We start from the raw sequence: 21,039 nt of genomic DNA, 5'->3' as shown, positions 1-21,039 counted from the left end.
GTCTATAATAGCTCCATATTCAAGAAAATCAGTGTTCATTAACATTGTAATTACACCAATTTTATATAAGACAATAAAAAGAAGTAACTAATATAATCTAAAACTATCTTTGAATCCCTTTCATTCTTTTTTTTTCTTTTTATAAAAAACTTCTATACAAAATTGTATGATTTTCATTTGTTACAAAAAGAGAAAGACAAATTGATAACGATAAATATAAAAATAAACATATTTAAAAGTTCATGCCTTTTAATTTAACCTCATTTTATTTTATATTTTTAAAAGGAACCCATTTTAGTTTTACTACATAGACAAATTAAAATATGTAGAGCTAGAAAATCATTAAGACATTAAAAGTAATACGATATACACAGCTTAACTAAGTCATCATATGTATATGAAGATTGCTAATACTTTTACCATAAAACACTCAAGTTTGTATTCTTCTAAAAAGAAAAATTATTATATAATCTTATTGTATATCATTATTTATACACCAAACTAATAGATAATTGATATATTTATTAATTTTAAATAATAATATATATATCAATTATTTAATATCAAAATATAAAATACTCATTCATATATATATATATATATATATATATATATATATATTATTTTTCTATTTATTAATGATGTATATAACTGCTATAAATAATTTTTTTTTCTTTTTTCTTTATCTAAGTAGTTATCAAGGTAAAAAAAATACAAAATGAACATATAGGATTATGATAACAATTTTCTTTTATCATAAGACAGAACTAACTAATTTGTTTAATGATTAGAATCAAAGAAATGACAAGACTTGCGTTTATCATATACACTATAGATAAAATTGAAGCTACTTCATATATATGAATATAATTAATTAGCCTTGGCAAGTAAGTAATGATAATTCAGATTATGATTTGACCCAAAAAGAAAAATTGCTAAAAGATGAGTCTGTCGTCATGCTCAACCATCACCCAGTTTCAAAGCCTATTTTCCTTAGATATTGGAAAATGCCAAATCTGAAACTAATACCTGAGTATTGACACCGCCACTCTTCATCATCTTCCCTCTATGCCATATCTGTCTCAATTCAGCAAGAATATGGTCCCACTTGTCCACGCGTCATCACCAATAACTCCACGTCGGAGTAGTCTCATCTAATGGAAGGAGCTAAATGCACCGTTTTAAAGGAAAAGATATTTTGTTAGGAACCAAAAGAATTTGAAGGTCAACGATTTACGGGATATGGTTCAGTCGGATGTCTACTGCTTGAACCCTTTCCCATTTATTTATTGTTTGTTGCAGAGGGAACAGAAAAAGAAGGGATCAAGTTTAATAATTTCGTATGGTGAGAGTAAAAAATAATATGGATTGTGGATTTCTGACCGATGATTTTGAACTTTTAAGCAATAATTGCACAATCTATTTTGTGGGGCAGAATAATTATTATTCAAGAAGATAATATTAATTATAAGATATACAAAAAAACCAGGAAACAATTGGCTACTGCCAAGGTTTAATATTAACAATCAGGACAGAGATGCAGTAATTAAAACTTGAATGATCAAGTTGAACTTGCTCGCTTATACTAGCTAGGACAGGCGGATCGGCTCTCAAAATGACCAGAAAACGACAATTTATTTCATAAGGCATGAACTACCTTCATTCCCCACGCATATTAATAGTAATAGTTAACCGCCTCTCGGGCCCCCCGACTGATTCTACCATAGAGGTGTACTACCTTCATTCCCCACCCATATTAATAGTAATAGTTATTTGGCCACTGAAATGCAGAGTCAAGATTGTAGTCTTTCTCGTCATACCCATGGAATGATTGCACATATGCTTGCACTTGAGTGTCTTCCTGTATGAACAATGTGGAAACCTGATGAGCTTTATTCTTAATAGCATATTTATATATTTTATTTCTTGTTAAAGTCATACTACTGATCCTCACCTCAGTTGCATAATTTCCAGAACCAGATTCCAATGAACGAGTAAGTTCTTCTCCTTCAAAGGTCGAATAGTAGTTGTGATTTTCAGTATAAGCAGCTATGGCGGTACTTGGTTCACCTTCTTCAAAGTTCGGGGGATCTTCTGAATCTGCATTTCTCTTTATTTTGCAAATAACAAAGTCCCTCTGTACAAGTTTACCATGACAAAGCAGCAAGAAAATACAGTAAGTATACTATGTGAAATGACTGAAAATGTCGCAACAACTTGATATATACCTCAGTTGGGAAGTCGAAAGTGGGAATATATTCATGCATAATCCAGTTGGTCCTAACCCCTTTAGGGCGGCCTTGATAGAAAACCAGAGTCTTTTTAATAGCAATATCCTTGATTTTACGATCTTTGCCAGTAACTTTCCAGTATCCAGCAGTAGTTGTCCTGTCGACCCGTTTGCTATTGGAGTACTTGTAATTTGGAGTGCAAAAGAAGTACCACACTTGATCATTCGGGTTGCTTAACATTATGGAATGCTCTGCATGCAAATGGAATTGGTTACTCAAATATATGGTGAAGGACTAAAAGAAAAACCACAGAATTAACAAGACAGAAAGATATATATATAGACTTGCCAGGTAACTCCCAAGGTTCAAAACCGAGGACATTTATTTCAGCAATTTGCCAGACTTCATCATCATTGCCAAACATCTTTTGCCTCAGGTAATGATCCACCAATTCTACGTCGGAAGGGTGGAATCTGTAGCCAATTCCGGTATCCATCTTTCACCTACTGTTTCTGTAAATGAGAAAAAAAAAGAAAAAACAATGAAGAGAACAAGGGCAAGAGCAATCTATGAAGACTTCAATTAATTACCCAGAAGAAGTAGTTAGTGTGTGCAGTCTAGGTAACAGGCTAAGTGCTATATATAGCCATCATCCTAACACCCTTGCTCTGCTTCACTAAGAAGGCAGATGCTTAAATGACTAGGACTGGAATGCAATAGACTATAAAATAGAAACCGCGTTGCCAAGAGTATATTGTATTTGTTGTCAGAGGCCAATCATCAGTCGATTTGGAATAATTATAAAATTAGTATTTTAGATTTTCTATTTCTTCTATTTTATTATATAAATCAAATATCTAAACTTGTTAACATATAAATATTATAATATGTTTAATAGATTAAATTAATAATTTAACTCTTTTTATTACATGAAAATAAAAATGATCTAAATACTCTCATTAGTTACAATTTTTTTATTTTTTTATTTTTATTTAAATAAATGAGAAAAAAAGAATTTTATTATTCTTTTTAGATTTTGAAATTAAATAAAAATTTATAAAAAATATTGGAAAAAAATGAAAAAATATTTTTAAAAAGCTATTTAAATTAATTTATTAAGATATATGAATATCTTAATTTGTAAAACTGAGTAGTGACATCATATATTTAATAATTTTTAATAAATTAAAATAAAAAATAAACCGGACATCAAAATTAAGAGATATAAGAATTAACACATCAAATTTGTTATTTTCTGTTATAGAATATAGGGAACATTTAACTAAATATTACAAAAGTGAAACTACAAGAAAACTTCATCTCCAAGGTCGTTGGTGGGCATTGCTAACTTCCATAACAATCTTGGTAACTGATAGGAACATTCTCGAATACTCTGACAAGTTTGTTTACGATCTTGATCCTATAGTTGCGAGCTTATAGTAGCACATCAATGTAACATTCTAAGGGGGCGTTTAAAGTAAGCAGTTTAATGACCTTTTCTCTTCTTATCACATCACATGTTGTCTCCTTCTTTAGCATTTTGTAAGAAATAATATTCTATTAGATGAACAGGCTAATATTTGAAAATGTCTCCCATTATAAAGTTTAATAACCTATCATTTCCTTCTTCCATGTACTATAATATTTTTTATTCATTTTTAAAAATATTTTTAATAATAATTTTAAAATTAACGTGACAAATCAATTCTGTTTACTAAAAGAAAAATTAGTATGTTAGCAAAAAGTTTATTGTGTTTAAATATAAAATATGTAAAAGAATGCACACATGTGAGACTTTTAATGCTTATATTATTAAATCTAATACAAATTATATTTGTTGATTCATAATAATTATTTTTTTAATAAGTAAAATCGACTTTTTTATTATGAAATTTTAAAATTTATTATTAAAAGATGTTTTTAGAAATAAACTAAAAATTATAAATATTTATTTTAAAATTTTAAAATAATTAAATAAAATTATTAAAAAATATAAAATCTAGAATTTAATCAGTAATTAGACTGAAAATGAATTTCTGTTGATAATTTTAATTTTTTCTTTTAAAAAAGATTTTATTAAAGGTCGTATTTCATTACAATAGCGTGCTATTGCGCTATATATTAGTGTACGTTACTGTCAATTTATAAAATTGTTGATTTGATTTATGGAGACGTGTAAATTAAATACAAAGGTGTGTGATCATTGTTGAAATATCACACGAGTGTGTGTGCCTTGCATGCAATAAAATTGGATTGTAGATATTCTTCTATTGCCCCCAAATTAATCTGAAGTCACATTTTGTGTGCAATAAAATCAGGCCAATATCAAAACAAAACGGAGTAACAAAGAAAACCATTGGTAGTGTTTTACATAAATTTAAATGTTGTTATTTCAAAAGTGTATAGGCTCTCATTCCTTCAATCAATACTGCAAGAACATTCCCAACAGCTACAGTCCAACACATATGTACTTGGGCATTACATATATATATATATATATATATATATGTATCAGGATAAAGACAGACAGATACCCAGCCAAGCTAAGCTAATGCAACATGCTAGTCTCTTGATTCTACTCCACCTACACCACCTAACAAGAACCAATTTGTAGCCATAACAAGACAAGCTAGTTTAACATTGCGCTTCTCACTCTTAAATTCTTATACTAATATGTTCACAGGACTGTAATTCCAGATTTTGGAAGGCAATACAGTAGACTCATTGCGTGAGAAAATTGCAGAGTTGATGCTCTCATCTGTTTCAAGCAACGCCTTCATCTCATCAAGAGAAATTTCGTACTTGATGAGTAATGTCAAGGTTTAGTGTTTCAGATCATGCAACATCTTTTTGTTTGTTATTTTTCTACAAAAGAAAAGAGAAATTTATATTGGGTGTGGTGTTCCTGAAATAGGCATTTTAATACTTGTTTTACCTACCACTCCTAAATCCTGCAACATGTTAATTGGTTGGAAGATATGGAAGCCCTTGTTGTTGTTGGAGTCGGCCCGCATTTGTTATGGAAAAAGTAACAAAACATTCTGTTCACTTATATGCTGACAGAAAAAGAAATATGAATTTTCTATTGGATTTTGACCAATGATTTTGAACTTTAAGCAATAATAACACAATCTACTTAGAGGGGCAAAATAAATATCGTTGGAACAGATAATATTAATTACAAAAGAGATTATTCTCAAAAAGGAAATTACAAAAGAGATACAAAAACCAAGAAACAGGTGGCGATTGCCAAGGTTTACAAAGCACCGTATTAACAAGCAGAACAGACATATAATTAAAACTTGAACGATCAAGTTGTACTTGCTCACTTTTACTAGCCAGGAGGAGAACTAATAGGCAAATCAGCTCTTCAAGTGGCCAACAAATTACCATAATGTCATAAGGCATGAGCCACCTTCGTTTTTCTCTTTTTTTTTTTTTTTTTTTTAATTATTTTTTAAGAAAAACATTAGCTGCCTTCATTTCCCAAGCATAAGTTTTTCCTTAATAATTATGATAATAGTTGCTTTGCCACTGAAATGCAGAGTCAAGACTGTAGTCTTTCTCGTCATAGCCCTGGAATGATTGCATGTATGTTTGGACCTGAGTGTCTTCCTGTATAAAGAATGGAGAAACAAAGACGAGCTTAGTTCCTAATACATATACTTCTTATTAAACTCAGAATGATCCTCACCTCAGTTGCATAATTTCCAGAACCAGATTCCACTGGAGGAGTAAGTTCTTCTCCTTCAAAGGTTGAATTATAGTTATTGCAGCTCTGATTTTCAGTATGAGCAGCTATGGCGGTGCTTGATTCACCTTCTTCGAAGTTTGGGATATCTTCTGCATATCCATTTCTCTTTATTTTGCAAATGACGAAGTCCCTCTGTACAAGGATGCCATGACAGAGAAGAAAGAAAATACAGTTAAATATACTATGTGAAACGACTTTGAAAATGTCGCAACAACTTGATATATACCTCAGTTGGGAAGTTGAAAGTGGGACTATATTCATGCATAACCCAGTTTGTCCTGACCCCTTTAGGGCGACCTTGATAGAAAACCAGAGTTTTTTTAATAGCAATATCCTTGATTTTACGATCTTTGCCAGTAACTTTCCAGTATCCAGCAGTGGTTGTCCTGTCGACCCGTTTGCTATTGGAGTACTTGTAGTTTGGAGTGCAAAAGAAATACCAGACTTGATCATTCGGGTTGCTTAACATTATTGAATGCTCTGGACGTAAATGGAATTAGTTAATCCAATATTTTGTGATGCACCAAAAAAGGAAAAAGCAGGATTAACAAGCCAGAAAGAAATAGACTTACGAGGTAACTCCCAGGGTTCAAAACTGAGGACACTAATCTCAGGAATTTGCCAGACTTCATCATCATTGCCGAGCATCTTTTGCCTCAGGTAATGATCCACCAATTCTAAGTCGGATGGGTGGAATCTGTAGCCAATTCCGGTATCCATCTTTCACTTGCTGTTTTTTAAGGTGAGAAAGAGAACAAGGAAGAGAAGGGAAGTAAGAGTAAGAGCTGTTTATCTCTAGTGAGCAAGGAACACTTCACTTAATTAACCAGAACAGAACAAGCAGTTTGTGAGTGCAGTCTAGGTAACAGGCTAACTGCTATATATAGGCATCATCCTGACAAACTTGCTCTGCTTCACTAAGAAGCTGTAGTTGCTTAAGTGACCAGGTTTAGAATGTAATTAGACTAAATTAGAAACCGCGTATCTATCTCTATTGCAAAGAGTATATTGTATGTGCCATGGGCCAATCATCAGTCAACTCTCCATGGTTACATATTTTGTAAAAGTAAGAACTTGAAGACAACTTCTCCATGGTCTTTGGTGGGCTTTACCAACTTCCATAACAATCTTGGTAACTGATAGGAACATTCTCGAATACACTCTGACAAGTTTATTTACACAATCTTGATCCTGTAGTTGCGAGTTTATAGTAGGACAGCAGTCTAATATCCCAAGGGGACTTGAAATGTAAGTAGAGTGATAACCGATTTTTTTAAGTGCAAGAATCTATTTAGAATTAATTCAAAGTGTGTCGGACATAATTCGTATAATCGGTAAAATATTATTTCAAAAGTTTTAATGCAATTATATATTAAGAGAGTTTTCATATTAAATTGAAAAAAATCTTAAATAGTTTAATAACACATATGTACCTCTTTTTAAATATATTTTAAGAAAAAAATGTATTAAATGTATAGATTAATATTTAAAATCGTCTTTCATCTTAAAATTTTAAGAGTTTAATATTTTATCACTGCCATCTTTTCAGAGAATTTTAAATGTGTTAATGTTGGTGCTATAAAATTGAAAACAAAATTATACTCGATACAATAAAATTTCAAGTTTTGGCCTCATTACACACGTGCGGTTGGGCGTGTATATGTTGTTGTATGTTACTATAAGTTTACAAAAAATTGGTGATTTGATTTACAGGGAAGTCTATATTGGATACAGTAGATAGGTATGATACTGTTTTGTCATTGTTGTAGAATTTATAGATACTCATATTTTAAGACCTTTTTGTTTTTTCTTAGTAATTTTATTATCAATTTAGTTGTCATGTTTTTTCAAATTTAAAGTTCAATTTCTGAATTAAAATCTGTTTATAGTTTGTGAGATTTATTATTATTTTTTTTTTATACATACATCTGGAGTTATTCTAAAACATTTAGGGCGAGATTTTTACGGATGATAAAACACTCTCTCAAGAATTCAAAATTATAAAACGATGTCATTTTAAGATTTATATTAAGATCAAGAAATGTACGAAAAATGGCCCCAAAAAGATAATCTGAAAACACCTTAAGTACTCTATTGTTTTATTATTATTCCACAATCCATCAATCAAGATAATGAAACAAAATTTGCCTTTCTATAAGATTGTATGAATTCTAAACCCGTGATATAAACATTTAGACAGTATATATATGTTAATTAAGATACAAGATTAACAAGTTTAAGGCCTTGAACATAATTTGGTGCTGAGGTTGGAAAGGAAACTTTTTCTGTAAGTTCATGCACTTAGGCCTTGAGGCTACGAAGGAAGTATAGCTGTCTAAGTTTGAGCAACAACCTCATGCATGAAGGTCTATGGCGGACTTCAAGACGCAATAACCTGACCTTCTACTTCTTAAAATGCAGTTTCTTGGACATCAGCAATGCCTCCAATTGTTTTGAAGAACTGACATATCACTATTTCTCATATCAATTTTAGCTTAAATTAAGGTGTTTCCAGGACAGGAGCCTTCATAGCCCATGAGGTAACTTGTTTCCGCTTTTAGACATTGAAGCAGAAGTTAGATCATATGGATTTTAATTGATGAAACCTAATGCCCTTTGGCAACTTCGTTTCGCGTTCTTTTTTGACTAAACATTCATATCTAATATTTTTACAAAAGTATCTATAAATTTTAAAAGTGGACTACATAACATTACTTACAGATGGTCATATTGATAAGAGGAAGTTTCGCTGATCGGTTGCAAGTGCCTCCTCTGAACCAGTGGCTCTTTTCCGCTTTTGTAGTTCCTGAATTGAACATCATAGTTTCGTTGCCAATCATTAACAGCATTGGCAATCTGATGTCTTGAAAATACATATAAAAGGGCACAACTCTACATCTTGAACAGAACTTCTTTCGACATTGAAACACAATTCCAGAGGATTCAACCAAAGCCAATACAAACTGATAGTCTTTTGATTCCATTAGGCCAACTCGAAATAACCACATTATAGCCATTAACGAACTAGGATATGAGCTAAACAGAATTTCAAGTTCAAGATTTCCAGAAATGGAAGACTAACAGTCCCAACAGAACCTTAAGACAAGCATTGTATTTCTTACAGTTAATGCTAGTTGCAGAGTTTTGGAAGCAAATAGGTTATAACTTGAAACATTGGACATATATCATCTATCAAAATAAGCCCCTATGAGTTCTTCGTTTATATACAATGCTGCAAGATACCAAAAAAAACAAAAACAAAAGGTGGCATTGGGCAGAGTGCTACTAAAGATGGCATGGGAGAGACTTTCCACGGAATTCATAGGTGAGAATGGGCAGAGTTAAGACTGCCTTCTGGCTCAATCAATGTTTTTAAGCCATCAAAGAATGGACCCTCTACCTGCAGAAAAATTATATTTAAACATGTAAAACTCTTGAGTTTGCTTCTCATGCACCACTGGGAAAATCTAAGGACTTGAAAGACATGCATCATTTCTTACCTCTATTGCATTAATTTCTAAACTACCAGCCACTGAAGGCGTTGAGATATCAGTCTGCTCGTTTGGATCTTGACTTCCATAATCAAGTGTTGCCATAAGGGGACTCCAGTCACCTTCCTCGGAGACTAAAATATCAGTTTTCTTGTCTGAGTTTTGACTTTTAAGAAAAGGCTTCACCTTGCAAAAACTTGTCCCATCATGGTAGGTTGATCCGGCAGTCCTACCATTTGGAGTTTGATCTTCAAGATCAGAAGCCAAATGATGGCATAATTCACTTTCACCACAAGATAAATTAGCCGTCATAGCAATCTCAGAAGCAGAAGCTGAAGCCATTTCATTTGGTCTACAGTTGCTGATCTTTCCTTCTGATTTCGTCTTTACTTTACAGACAACAAAGTTTCCCTGCTGATATTGAAGCACAAATCAACAAACTCAAAAGTCTAAAATATCACGTTAAGCACTACAAATCAGCAAAAGTAAATTTCAAAAATCTATAAGGAGATTATGTCACCAAACATTCAAGGGAACTAGGGCAATTTCATAAAACTGTAATTTTAATTAAGAATTCTTAAAACACTTATACCCATTTCAAACAAGTTTAAAATCAATGTAGTAGCATCATAACAATATAAAAAAATTAGCAATAATCACTTCCCAGGAACACTTGTTTTACCTTCGGAATTTGTTCATATTCGTGCATGACCCATTCGGTTTTTACATGTCCTTTCTTGTGAAAGACCAAAGTCCTCTTGGTACCAATGACCTTCTTTGTGCCAATAGTCTTCACTTTTCGAAGCTTACCAGTGGATTTCCAAAACCCAGCCTTTGTAGTCCTGTTAACCCGTCGGCTATTTAATAAATCACGGTTACAAAAGAAATACCATGTTTGATCGTCTGATTTAATCTTGGAATGATCTACACATCAAGAACATATTATCTTCATTAAAACTCCACGATCATTAGGGTAGTAAAACAACATAAGAGGTCTGAGATTTACCAGGAAGATCCCAGGGTTCAAAGTCACAGACTTTAACCTCAGCAATTGGCATATCGTCGTTACCACGACCAAGATTCCTCCGATTCAAAAAATGACCAACCAATTCGGCGTCAGTTGGATGGAATCGATATCCAACAGTTTTCTGCCCTACGGTTTTACCTATAGAAAGAATATTTCTTTTTAGAAAAACAAAGCAATTAGGAGAAGTGGGTACAAGAATAAAGAAGATTAAAGAGTTCATGTAATGGAACTAAAATAATTTCACTCACTGGATGAGAAAATAGTTTTCATGGCTGGAAATGGGATTGGGGTTGAGAAATTTCTCTTACTCGATTGGCCGCAGTATTTGAAGAAAGGACGGCAGGGCGAGCAGTGGTACTCTGATTCAACTGCTTTATGTTCTTCGCCAATGTTCCAAGGTGATCGCACGGAAAGCCGGATTAGGTCTTAGGTTAATTGGTTTGAATCCAATTGGTGGCATGCAAATGATCTTTGGACCCTCTGGGGATCCATATATTTGGCTATGCTCCCTTCCTACCCGCTACCATACATTTCTAAGAATGTCACTTTAAGTTTTGCCTTTCTGAAGTCTTTACTCGATCACTGGATAAGAAAATAGATTCCGTGGCTGCACATTGATTGAGCTGAAACGAGGAGTTCACTTTCTGCAAATAAAAGAAGGGAGAAAGACCTAACGGAAGCAGAACACAAGAGCGGGTGTCCGGACGTTTTAGCGAGTGAGTCTGCTTTTTAATCGTCCGCTATACTATGTCTGTTTGTATTCCTGGAAAGAGAACGTATCACTTTATGACGGCGTTTGGTAGTCTGTATTTTGCATTCAGCTTCGAAAAGTGTTCATTTCAAATTAAAAATATATATATATATATACTTAAATAAAATAAAAATTTGAAAGAATTGATATTATAAAATATATTAATTTATTAATATAAAATTTTGTTTTTATATATTTTAATAAAATTTATTATAGTTAAAAAATAACAAATTTTATTTCAATTTAATTATATAAAATTTTAAATTAATTATTATTTTATTTAAATTATATAGATTTTAGACTTATAAATAAATTTTATAAAATAATTTTAACCGAAAATAATAATAGATTAGATAAATAAAATAAAATCAAAACAAAATATGATTTAATCATAAAAATATTGATTCCATTAATTTAATTTTTTATTTTATTTAAAATAATTACTAGAAATAATATCAAAGCAATAAACAAGACAAAAGTTTCAAAATAATTTTTGTTATTTTAATTCTTATTAATTTTAGCATGTTATTTATAGATTTTATAAGAATATAAGTGTAAATTTTTAAATGGATGCATAAAATGAAATTAGTCCCAAAGGTAGAAAATGACTAAAAAAAATATGGAATAGAACGAAAAGATAATATTTTTTATTTAATTTACAAAACTAAGTTAAATATATTCAATTTTATACAATTTTACCAACATCTCTCTATAAAATGCTCTAATTTATCTCTACTCATAAGATCCTTTTTATTAGGGTTTAGCGGTGGGGTGGCCACCAGTGGCTCCGGCTACTTTTGGCTAATCCCTAGTTTTGTTTTTGTTCTTTGTTGTCTTCTGGTTTTGCATATATTCATTAGTCTAGATTTATGGTTTGAGTGTGTGTTTTTAATTTTCAACCCTATTGTGTTTAAAGTTTGTTTCTTTGTAGTTGTAGTGGCCGTTAGTCACCTGATTATTTTTGTATCGATTGATTCAAAATTTTTTGTCAATTAAAATCCTATGAGAGGCCATAAATGGGTAATGATTGACAAAGAGAAAAAAGTTGGTTATAAGGCAAGAAAAGAGGTAACAAAGTACTATCATAGTTACTCGTAGCTTCATCTATACTTTAATCACCTCAAATAAGAGAATACATATTTACCGACAAAAATTTTTTTGATTGTTAATGGCATGGCTATATATTTCCTTTGTATACTGAGCTTCAACAGATCTATTTTTTTTACTATGGGTGATTGGATGGTGGTCTCATATGTCCAAAGCTATATGTTTTACAGGTCTAGTGGTTCAGACCCGGACTGGAGCAACGGTGGTTGCTGTGTCACCGATAAAGGGCTCTGGCGTAATGAAGTTCATAACTCAGGGGTCTTTCTGCAATTTCTTAAAACCTGTAGGCCTATGGGCCGATGTATTTTCGGGCTGTATGGCCAATTGTTCTAAGACACTTCTTACTGTTATCTACCCTTTAGGGGTAAGTGTGTTCTGGGTCTCGGGCCCTTCTATTTTATATTTGCTTTGTACTACTTTGGGCTATTGGCCTTCAGTAATCTAATCTTAATTCCCTTTTGTCCAAAAAAAAAAAAAAAAAAAGTTTTGAAAAGTTATACGGTTTTACGATGCAAAGCAAACGCACGTGTGCAAAAATATCAGTCATCACTTCCTTAACTAAAATTTGAATGTTATTCTTTTGACTAAGCTTATAAATTAAAATAAGCACAATATATCAAACATCTGATTTTAATAATTTATTCGCTTTAATATTTTAATATTTTAATTTAATATAATAAATATTCCAAATTTTAATTTTAAATAATATTTTTAATTTTAATATAATTTAATAAATATATAAATTTTATTTTTAATAATATTAGAATATATAATAATATATTTGAATGTGCTGAATGAAATAATATGTTAAAAAATTAAAATTAAAAATTAAATACCTATTGGATTAGATTAAAAAAAATTTAAGTGTTAAAATTCACAAGATGAATTTGAGTTATCAAAATATGCATTTTTATGATCAAATTCCCACCTAAGAAATTTAAATGTCTCACAGTATACCACCTATAAAAATGAATGTCTCACTTTTACCTGTCATGGTAATAATTTAAGATTGATCGTAAGGTATCATAATTTCACTTTTGAATATATACGAGAGATTGAAAAGAACTACCATACTCATCAACGCCTTGAACTTGCCATTTGGCACAATCAGTAGCATGCCATCTGGCACCATAACAACAATTATATGCCACATAAGACTAAAAAGTGTCCATCTAATATATGTATATATACAAGATAATTCTATGGTTATTTTATTTTAGAACAAAATAACTACGTTTTATTTTAATCCATTAGTAAAAATACTCACAATTTATAATTACAGATTACCAATTAATAAATACTTTAATTCGAAGTCTGCATATATGGGCCTTTATTCATATCCTGTTCTTCATGCGTGTTGTACCGAGCGTTTGTTTTGCCCGATACGGGTTTAAATCTTTTATTCCTCTGTATAATATTTTTATATTATCTTATTGTTTTAAGACATCTCATGTATTTTTACTATTTATTGTAGGTTTGTGCCCATCCTGGTTATATTTGCTCTTCTGCATTCTGCTGGACTGGGATGTAGAGAAGGAAGTTTCATGTGTTGTTCTGTAATAAAATTTGTTGGTGATTGATGTGTTTTTCTTTTTTTCATAAGAGTAACTGGATTTGTGATTTTAAATATTAGCAGGCGTTATTTTCATTCACTGCCTCATTCATATGCTGTCTTCATTAGTTATTCAGTTTATGCTTCTGTTGGTTGATGATCTAAACTGATGTGTTTACAGTGTTGTTATATTTGCTATCATGTTGTTTGTTATTCATAGTTCACCATGCAATAGTGTACTGCACGTGTGTTTTGTTTCTGCATGCCTACATATGTGGTGATTGATTATCATGCATTTTGGATCCTTGGCCTCATACATTCAGGGTCTAATTTTTAGGTTCCATGGGCCTTTGTTTTTATGGGCTCCTTCTTTTTACTTGATCCATCACAGTAATTTGGATTATTTAGTTGCATTCTCTGGAAGAGTCGGATAATTATTGTTTTTTTTTTTGTTGATTTATTTTCTTAAATAATGCATCTGATGACTCAAACTCAATCTGTTGCCATTAGGACTTACACGTATACTTGGGCTTACCTTTGACGATATCAGTTAGCCAGTATCATGATTGATTTGAGCAGAAATTTATAAGCCCTATGCATATAACTTTGGATATTATCCATTGTGCATTAGTTAGGAAGTGGTTAGATACATTCAGACACATTTGAAAACTCTTTTTTAATTTGCATTACCCCTGAGAGTATCTAGAAACTTAACCCAGCATTTGATGCTGTCGTAGCTTTTGCAAAACCTACAGCTTCTACCCTTCAACTTGCTTCTGCTACTTTTCCTTCTCTGGTAAGTTTGTCGGAAGCTGCTTCCCCAAGTAACATTCATTATAAAATGCTTAGTTAGCTCCATTTATTGCTATCTTCCATTTCACTTTTTTATTTTTGGTGAATTCTCTCACTTATCGTTTATTATGCTGATGTTTTTTAAGGAAATTTATTGTTTACTTTCATTAATAAAACTTTGTACAGGTTCCTACTAATGGCAGTTTTCTAAAAGAGCTTTTGCTATTGTTTCAAACATGCAGCGAGATAATATGTGTATCTAAACTAAAACGTATCTTTCTAGGGTTGCATGGGGTTGGTTAATGCTTATTTATGGTAGCATATAACTGGCTCCTTCTCCATCTTTCAAAAAAAAAAAAAAAAAAAAACTGCTGCATGCACTTGCTTTAAATCTGAAATGGAAACAAATTGTTTTTATCTGAACTTTAGCTTTTCCTTTGGAAAAACAAAATATTCTGTACCATGCATTTGGTTTAAATGTAAAAGAAAAAAAAGTACTCTCCTTATTTATATGGACTTTATTTACTCCATTCTGTTTACCTTCTTTTTGCTTTACTAATTGATTATTTCGGTCAATTTGTTTTACTCATCCTTTCAATATTATTATGTTCTTTTATCAGCGACCCTAAAGCAAATGGTCTTGAAAGCTTTGAGTTTTGTGAAGGCCATAGATTTTTTTAAAGCAAAAGATAATGTATTCTCATGCTTAGTTTCTATGTTTATGAGCTTATTTTTGTTACTATCTTTCTGACTTTTTCTTTATTACTGCCTTCTATGTGTGGATTTAAAAGCAACCTGCCTTTGCTATCTGATCAGCAAGCTTGCTTTTGCACTGTAAGTGTTGAGCTGCACTTTTACACCTAATTTCTGCGTTAAATGGCTATGTGGTGTCCTGTGTTTCTCTGTCTTATATTTAGATTTTGTTTGTGACATTTGTGCCTTGTGCAATAAGATGCTGTAAGGTAGTTATTGTGCAGTCACTATTCATGCTTGATATTTGACTTTTGCACGTGCTGGTATTAATCAGTTTTATATTTTTAGCTTCTAATTGGCTTGCTCACTGCTGGTTTAGTATCCTCTTTAGATGGTGTCGTGAATAGGGTTAAAATTTACTTTCCCTCTGCATTTTGGGTTTCAGCACTTTTAAATAAAACTGTTTTTACACTTTGGGCCTTCAAGGTTATTGGTTCTCTTTAAGTTTCAATAAGGAGATGCCAAAAACCTGTTGTTATTTCAAATCTTAATTTATATACCTACATAACTATCTATATCTGTATACTATTTAATAAAAGCTTTGTGGGATGAACAGTGAAATTAAAATTGATTTATCAGGTCCAGATTGTTTTAATGTTTACATTATGTGATTGATTGTTTCCTCAGTGCATTTTTTATTGTAAACAATATTCATGTGTTGGAAAAAAAAAAATTTCAGGATTTGCTTAAGCTTTGAAAAGGCCCTGCATAAATATGCCTTGGATCTTGTCCTTATATACACCTTGGCAGAAATTTCTTAATACTATTTAAGGGTTTATTGTCTAAAACTATTGCAAATAGGCAGGTCCGGATTGCTTTTATGCTTACATTGATGTGTTTGAATGTTTGCTCAATGCATTCTGTTATTGTAGACAGTATTGATGTGTTGGAAAATCAAATTTTCCAGTATTTGCTCAAGCTTTTGAAAAGGCCTTATATAATCCTTGGCAGAAATTTCTTAATACCATTTAAGGGTTTGTTGTCTAATACTGTTGCAAACTGGATTTTAGTTTTAGAATTACTATGGTGCTGATTTTAGTATATACTGTACAGATAGCAATAATCAAAGTGCCTCTGGAAATTATTTTGGACTATGTTCTCCAGCAATTGGGATTGTCTGTTACCAGATATGATATGCAGGAAGGTCCTGATGATGTTTTCACCTGCAATATGTATTTATCTCACTATGACAGTGCAGGGAACAAGTTTGTTTCCTCCAAGGTTGGAATAAGCTCCGATTGTGCTGAGGATGCTTGAAGTAGGGCTGCACTGTGGGCAATTGCTGTTTATACACTAGACATTATTGATTATAATTTTAGGTCTATGCTGTTCTATAAGATGGGTCGGGAACAGTATGAGAGGGGTGAATTAGCCAATCTTTCTTAAGCTTTGCTATGTTAGCATCTGAGTTTGAAAACCTTACAAGAAAATATCAAAAAGTATACAGGGTTATTGAGAAAATGAAGGGAACTATTGCTAGAATTTGCCATCTTACTTAAACTGTTGAGCTTCCTTCTCTTTTCAAGCTGTTTTTGAGAGCTCCATAGTGCATGTGGGTGTGGATGGTCAGATTTTGTTGCTGGGTTTTTGTAAACTTATAGCCTTTTGGTTTACTTGCACCCATGTATGCTTATATTTATTGGGTAGCACGTCTTTTTGGTTTTTATTCTAATTTACAGTTTGAAGAACAATATGTTTGTTTGTAATGTAATATGTAGTGGTTTATGTTTCAAGTCTTTTTTAATATTATATGTAGTGGTTTATGTTTAGATCTTTTGTAATGTAATTTGTAGTGTTTTATGTTTAACTCTTGCCTTATAAATTATGTAATTAAAGTTTGTTTAGTCTGTTCAAAAGATTTTGGTATTGCCATGCGTTACCATTACATGTTACCAAACTTGTAACTGATGAGGCATTAATAATTCTAATTACTTACAATTGAATAACTAAATTGTTTTAATAGTTAGACATGGGAAATTTGGTTACATGCACAAGAGATAATTATTTGCTGTAATATAGTATTACAATTGAATTTAAATAAATTAATATAAATATTTCGAATTTTTTGATGTTCTAATTAATGTTTCATTGACATTGTATTATTAATTAGTAGAATATATTATATGATACATGTATATACTGTTTTCTATTTTCTTTTTTTACTTATTCAATCTACACGATGGATTCAAAGATAATGATTTACTGCTATAAAATTAAAATCGATTGAAAGAAGATCTCATGATAATTTACAGTATAACCTTCCATCATCTTTTGAAATAGCTGGTCTAATGGTAAAGAAAGGGATATAGTTGTTGAGCGTAAATTTAGGAAGTTTAAAATAAATTAATATTTTGCATCCAAGTCTTATGATAATGCAGTACCCTTTATTATTTTCTTATGGTGAAGACAAATACAAAATTGATATTGAATATGTTTTACTGGCCGAAAAAACCGTATGTCTAGAAAATTTATCACTATGCGAGAATATTAGGTGGTCGTTTATTTCAACAGTTTATAATAGATGCATTTACATGCGTGGAAGAAGAAAGATTAGATTTTATTAGACATAATAAAAAAGAATTAAGATATGAAATATATTCGAAAATAAAGAATGCATTTAGGCGCAGTGTGAACAACTCTAATGATATAGGAATATCAATTATAATTTTGCATTCTAGTTACACAGGAAGTCCGTTTTATATGATTGAACATTACCATGATGCTATGATTATATGTAGATTTTATGGACATCCGGATCTATAACTTTTACATGTAATCCATTATGACCTGAAATTCAAAAAATGTTAAGTTATATAATTAGTCAGCGACCTGAAGATAGACCTGATGTTGTTTGTCGCATATTTAAAGTTAAGATCAGTTATTTAATTAATGATATTAAAAACCACAAACATTTTTTGGTACAATATTTGCTTTTTTATACTCTGTTGAATTTCAAAAAAAAATGGCTTACCTCATATACATTGTTTAATATGATTACATAAAGATAGTAAACCAGGGATGACTTTTGATATTGACTTAATTATTTCTGTTGAGTTACGGTCTAGAGAACTTGATTATGATGCATATAAAATCGTTTTTAAATTTATGATGCATGGTCCATGTGGCCCGATTAACCTGTCATCTCCTTGTATGAAAAATAATAAATGTAGTAAATAATTTTCTAAAAATTATAAAGAAGAAACTATTATTGATGATAATAGATTTGCTTTATATAGACGTATGAATGATACAAAATTTACAATAAAAATAATGAAAAAATTGACAATTGTTTTGTTGTTCCTTATAATAGAGATCTAATATGTAAATATGAAGTACACATCTGTATTAAATATTACTGTAAACTTACAATGATAAAATATTTATTCAAATATATTAATAAGGGATAGATAGAATTCAAGTGGTCTTTCATAATTATGGAAAAGATATAAATTCTATCGAAAATGCTAATGAACCTGTTGTTGATAAGATTAAAACATTTTTAGATTGTTAGTATACTAATAAATAAAAAATTAGCAGATCTTGATAATGAATGTACAAGTATTACTAGAAATATTGTATATACCAAAATATTTGATGATGTCTCTTTGATCGCCTAATTTATTTATTCATTATTTATTATTCAGTATTTGTATATTTACTATTTGTTGTAAGCTATATTTTAGGAAAATGTCGTATACGTTGCTATCTGAAGTCGATCATATGAGTAGAAATATTCGACTGAAAGTCAGGGTTAAAAGAATATGGAGATTCTTAAACATTTTCAATCCCGATGAATTATTCAGCTTGGAGTTCTTAATGTTAGATAAGAAGGTAATAGAATTAATAGTTTTTACTTACATCATTTTTCTTATATTTGTATTTTATTAATTCTGTTAATACAATGTTATTATTTATGCAGGGTGAGACAATATAAGGCATAATACTTAAGCAGTCAGTTGATCATTTTCGACAATTACTAATAAAGGAAAATGTTTATCATATATCCGGGTTTATAATTATACCAATGGAGACAAATTATAAAATAAGCGTCCATGCATTTCGAATTAAGCTGCCGAGAAATCCTTTTATTAAAATTTTGATGAAGATGATCCGCCAGTACCATTTGATAGATTTGATTTCATTGATTTCCATGGTGTAAGAAGTAGAGCTAGCGATAAGACAAATCTTATAGGTTGTTCTTCAACATTTATATATTCAGTAAAAGTGGTTCCATTTTAATTAAAGCCTTGCTGTAACACCCTTAGTTGTAATAATAATAATTATATATATATATATATATATATATATATATATATATATATATATATATATATATATATATATATATATATATTTTAAAATAATAATAATAATAATAAGGGATTTTTCTTCCCCTTTTTCTTTCCTTCCCCTCCCCCTCCTCCTTTTCCTTCCTTCCTTCCTTCTCCCTCTCCTCGTCATTGCCTTCTCCCCACACCCACGTGCCGCCCACCAGCCGCCAGCGCCTTCCCTCCTCCTTCCTTTCCGTGCGACACCGACGAAGGGACGAAGAGGTCGCCATCGTCGATTCGGCCTCCTGCCGTCCTTTCGCAAACCGACGCCGGAATCGGACTCCCCATCCCTAAAAACCCCGGAAGCAACCCTCCTCCGTCGGAAAATCCTTGCCGGTAGCCTTGGGAAGTGTCGTGTGAGCAGCGACTTTTCAGCCCCGATCCGCCGCCTTCCGGCCACTTTCCGGCCAAAACTCTTGTACTTTCGGACTCCCCGCAACTTGAGCTTCGCGTAGGCGCTTCCGGATTTGAATTCCGACATTGTTGGCGGGCCGGACCCAGTGTTTTCGGGCCGGAATATTTTAATTTTTAACTCGGTATAATTTTATTAGACTCTGAAAATTTTTGTTATAATATTAGAAAGTTATTGAGGCTGTTAATTGCTTGTGTTGGGTAGTTTAAAAATAAACCAAATTAAATTGTTTGGATTGTGGTGTTTTGGAGTCGGAAAAATATTAATGCAGTTCTTGTGGCCCGGCTCCTGTTATTAAATTCCAACATGTTTGATATATTTTTGGCAGGTCCTGGACCCGTTTTACGGGGGGTAAATATCCGTAATTTAGGGGAGGTTCTGTCAAATTTTCGGCAGAATCCTCGAGTCCAATTTAATTCTAGGCAGTCGACCATAGGGTCTAAGTCTAGGAAAAATTTTCGAATGTCTATTAATTGTATGTCTTTTGTTATTAGATAATTCAGCCTTCCCTTGACTCCACCCGAGGCGTAGGAGGACTGTGGAACGCATCAAATCAGTGAGTTAAAGTCATTTAATCTTTGTGCTTAATATGATTATTAGTATCGCAAAATAAATGATTTCACTTGATTATTAATATTTAAAATAATATAAATATTATTATTAGTATGTTATAATAAGATAAACGTTATTATTTTTCCCCTCACAAATTGCACGTTGTTTTACCTTAAATCTTTAATCTTTATTTCGATATGTGTTGATTGAGAATTGGGAAATGTGATGATTGAGAATTGGAAAATGTGGCTTGTAGAACATGCCGCCTGATGGGTTACATCAGGAC

General features: G+C 31.6%; 3 protein-coding genes across 8 annotated transcripts; all 3 read right to left on the bottom strand.

The window, feature by feature from the left end:
- Positions 1 to 1,061: 1,061 nt before the first annotated feature.
- LOC8270777 (NAC domain-containing protein 62) lies at positions 1,062 to 2,983 on the bottom strand. 2 transcript variants are annotated; one of them, XM_048377282.1, is made up of 5 exons: positions 2,580 to 2,983; positions 2,229 to 2,482; positions 1,955 to 2,137; positions 1,821 to 1,861; positions 1,062 to 1,167 (listed from the first exon to the last, which is right to left on the bottom strand). In XM_048377282.1, the coding sequence occupies exons 1-5, from the start codon at positions 2,725 to 2,727 to the stop codon at positions 1,155 to 1,157; spliced, it is 639 nt and encodes a 212-aa protein (XP_048233239.1). In that variant the 5' UTR covers positions 2,728 to 2,983; the 3' UTR covers positions 1,062 to 1,154. The 2 variants fall into 2 exon arrangements, with proteins under 2 accessions (XP_048233239.1, XP_015572349.1); XM_015716863.3 differs by lacking the exon at positions 1,062 to 1,167 and having other exon boundaries at positions 1,178 to 1,861; positions 2,580 to 2,976.
- Positions 2,984 to 5,381: 2,398 nt separating this feature from the next.
- On the bottom strand, positions 5,382 to 6,835 carry LOC125371005 (protein NTM1-like 9). Its single transcript, XM_048378685.1, has 4 exons — positions 6,558 to 6,835; positions 6,212 to 6,465; positions 5,926 to 6,117; positions 5,382 to 5,846 (listed from the first exon to the last, which is right to left on the bottom strand). The coding sequence occupies exons 1-4, from the start codon at positions 6,703 to 6,705 to the stop codon at positions 5,736 to 5,738; spliced, it is 705 nt and encodes a 234-aa protein (XP_048234642.1). The 5' UTR covers positions 6,706 to 6,835; the 3' UTR covers positions 5,382 to 5,735.
- A 2,187-nt stretch (positions 6,836 to 9,022) lies between these two features.
- LOC8270779 (protein NTM1-like 9) lies at positions 9,023 to 11,319 on the bottom strand. Of its 5 annotated transcripts, none has more exons than XM_048379756.1 (5): positions 10,752 to 11,319; positions 10,483 to 10,658; positions 10,159 to 10,400; positions 9,486 to 9,890; positions 9,023 to 9,385 (listed from the first exon to the last, which is right to left on the bottom strand). In XM_048379756.1, the coding sequence occupies exons 2-5, from the start codon at positions 10,532 to 10,534 to the stop codon at positions 9,305 to 9,307; spliced, it is 780 nt and encodes a 259-aa protein (XP_048235713.1). In that variant the 5' UTR covers positions 10,535 to 10,658; positions 10,752 to 11,319; the 3' UTR covers positions 9,023 to 9,304. The 5 variants fall into 5 exon arrangements, with proteins under 5 accessions (XP_048235713.1, XP_048234976.1, XP_048235247.1 ...); XM_048379019.1 differs by having other exon boundaries at positions 10,483 to 10,641; XM_048379290.1 differs by having other exon boundaries at positions 9,486 to 9,887; positions 10,483 to 10,641.
- Positions 11,320 to 21,039: the final 9,720 nt, after the last annotated feature.

The sequence above is a fragment of the Ricinus communis genome, chromosome 1 (genome assembly GCF_019578655.1).
Source record: "Ricinus communis isolate WT05 ecotype wild-type chromosome 1, ASM1957865v1, whole genome shotgun sequence".
NCBI classification, from domain to species: Eukaryota; Viridiplantae; Streptophyta; class Magnoliopsida; order Malpighiales; family Euphorbiaceae; genus Ricinus; species Ricinus communis.
The sequence above is the reverse complement of the archived record's forward strand: the minus strand, read 5'-3'. Positions and strand labels throughout refer to the sequence as shown.

Bases quoted from the DNA above. Each gene is read 5' to 3' on its own strand.
- LOC8270777 (XM_015716863.3), bottom strand. From the start codon at position 2,727: ATGGATACCGGAATTGGCTACAGATTCCACCCTTCCGACGTAGAATTG. The intron at 2,483-2,579 runs GCAAGTCTATAT...ATTTGCATGCAG, and splicing joins TGAACCTTGGGAGTTACCTG to AGCATTCCATAATGTTAAGC. The intron at 1,862-1,954 runs GTGAGGATCAGT...TTGTTCATACAG, and splicing joins CTGGAAATTATGCAACTGAG to GAAGACACTCAAGTGCAAGC.
- LOC125371005 (XM_048378685.1), bottom strand. From the start codon at position 6,705: ATGGATACCGGAATTGGCTACAGATTCCACCCATCCGACTTAGAATTG. The intron at 6,466-6,557 runs GTAAGTCTATTT...ATTTACGTCCAG, and splicing joins TGAACCCTGGGAGTTACCTC to AGCATTCAATAATGTTAAGC. The intron at 6,118-6,211 runs GTATATATCAAG...ATCCTTGTACAG, and splicing joins CTTTCAACTTCCCAACTGAG to AGGGACTTCGTCATTTGCAA.
- LOC8270779 (XM_048379019.1), bottom strand. From the start codon at position 10,773: ATGAAAACTATTTTCTCATCCA. The intron at 10,401-10,482 runs GTAAATCTCAGA...CTTGATGTGTAG, and splicing joins TGAACCCTGGGATCTTCCTG to ATCATTCCAAGATTAAATCA. The intron at 9,386-9,485 runs GTAAGAAATGAT...ATTTTTCTGCAG, and splicing joins TAGAAATTAATGCAATAGAG to GTAGAGGGTCCATTCTTTGA.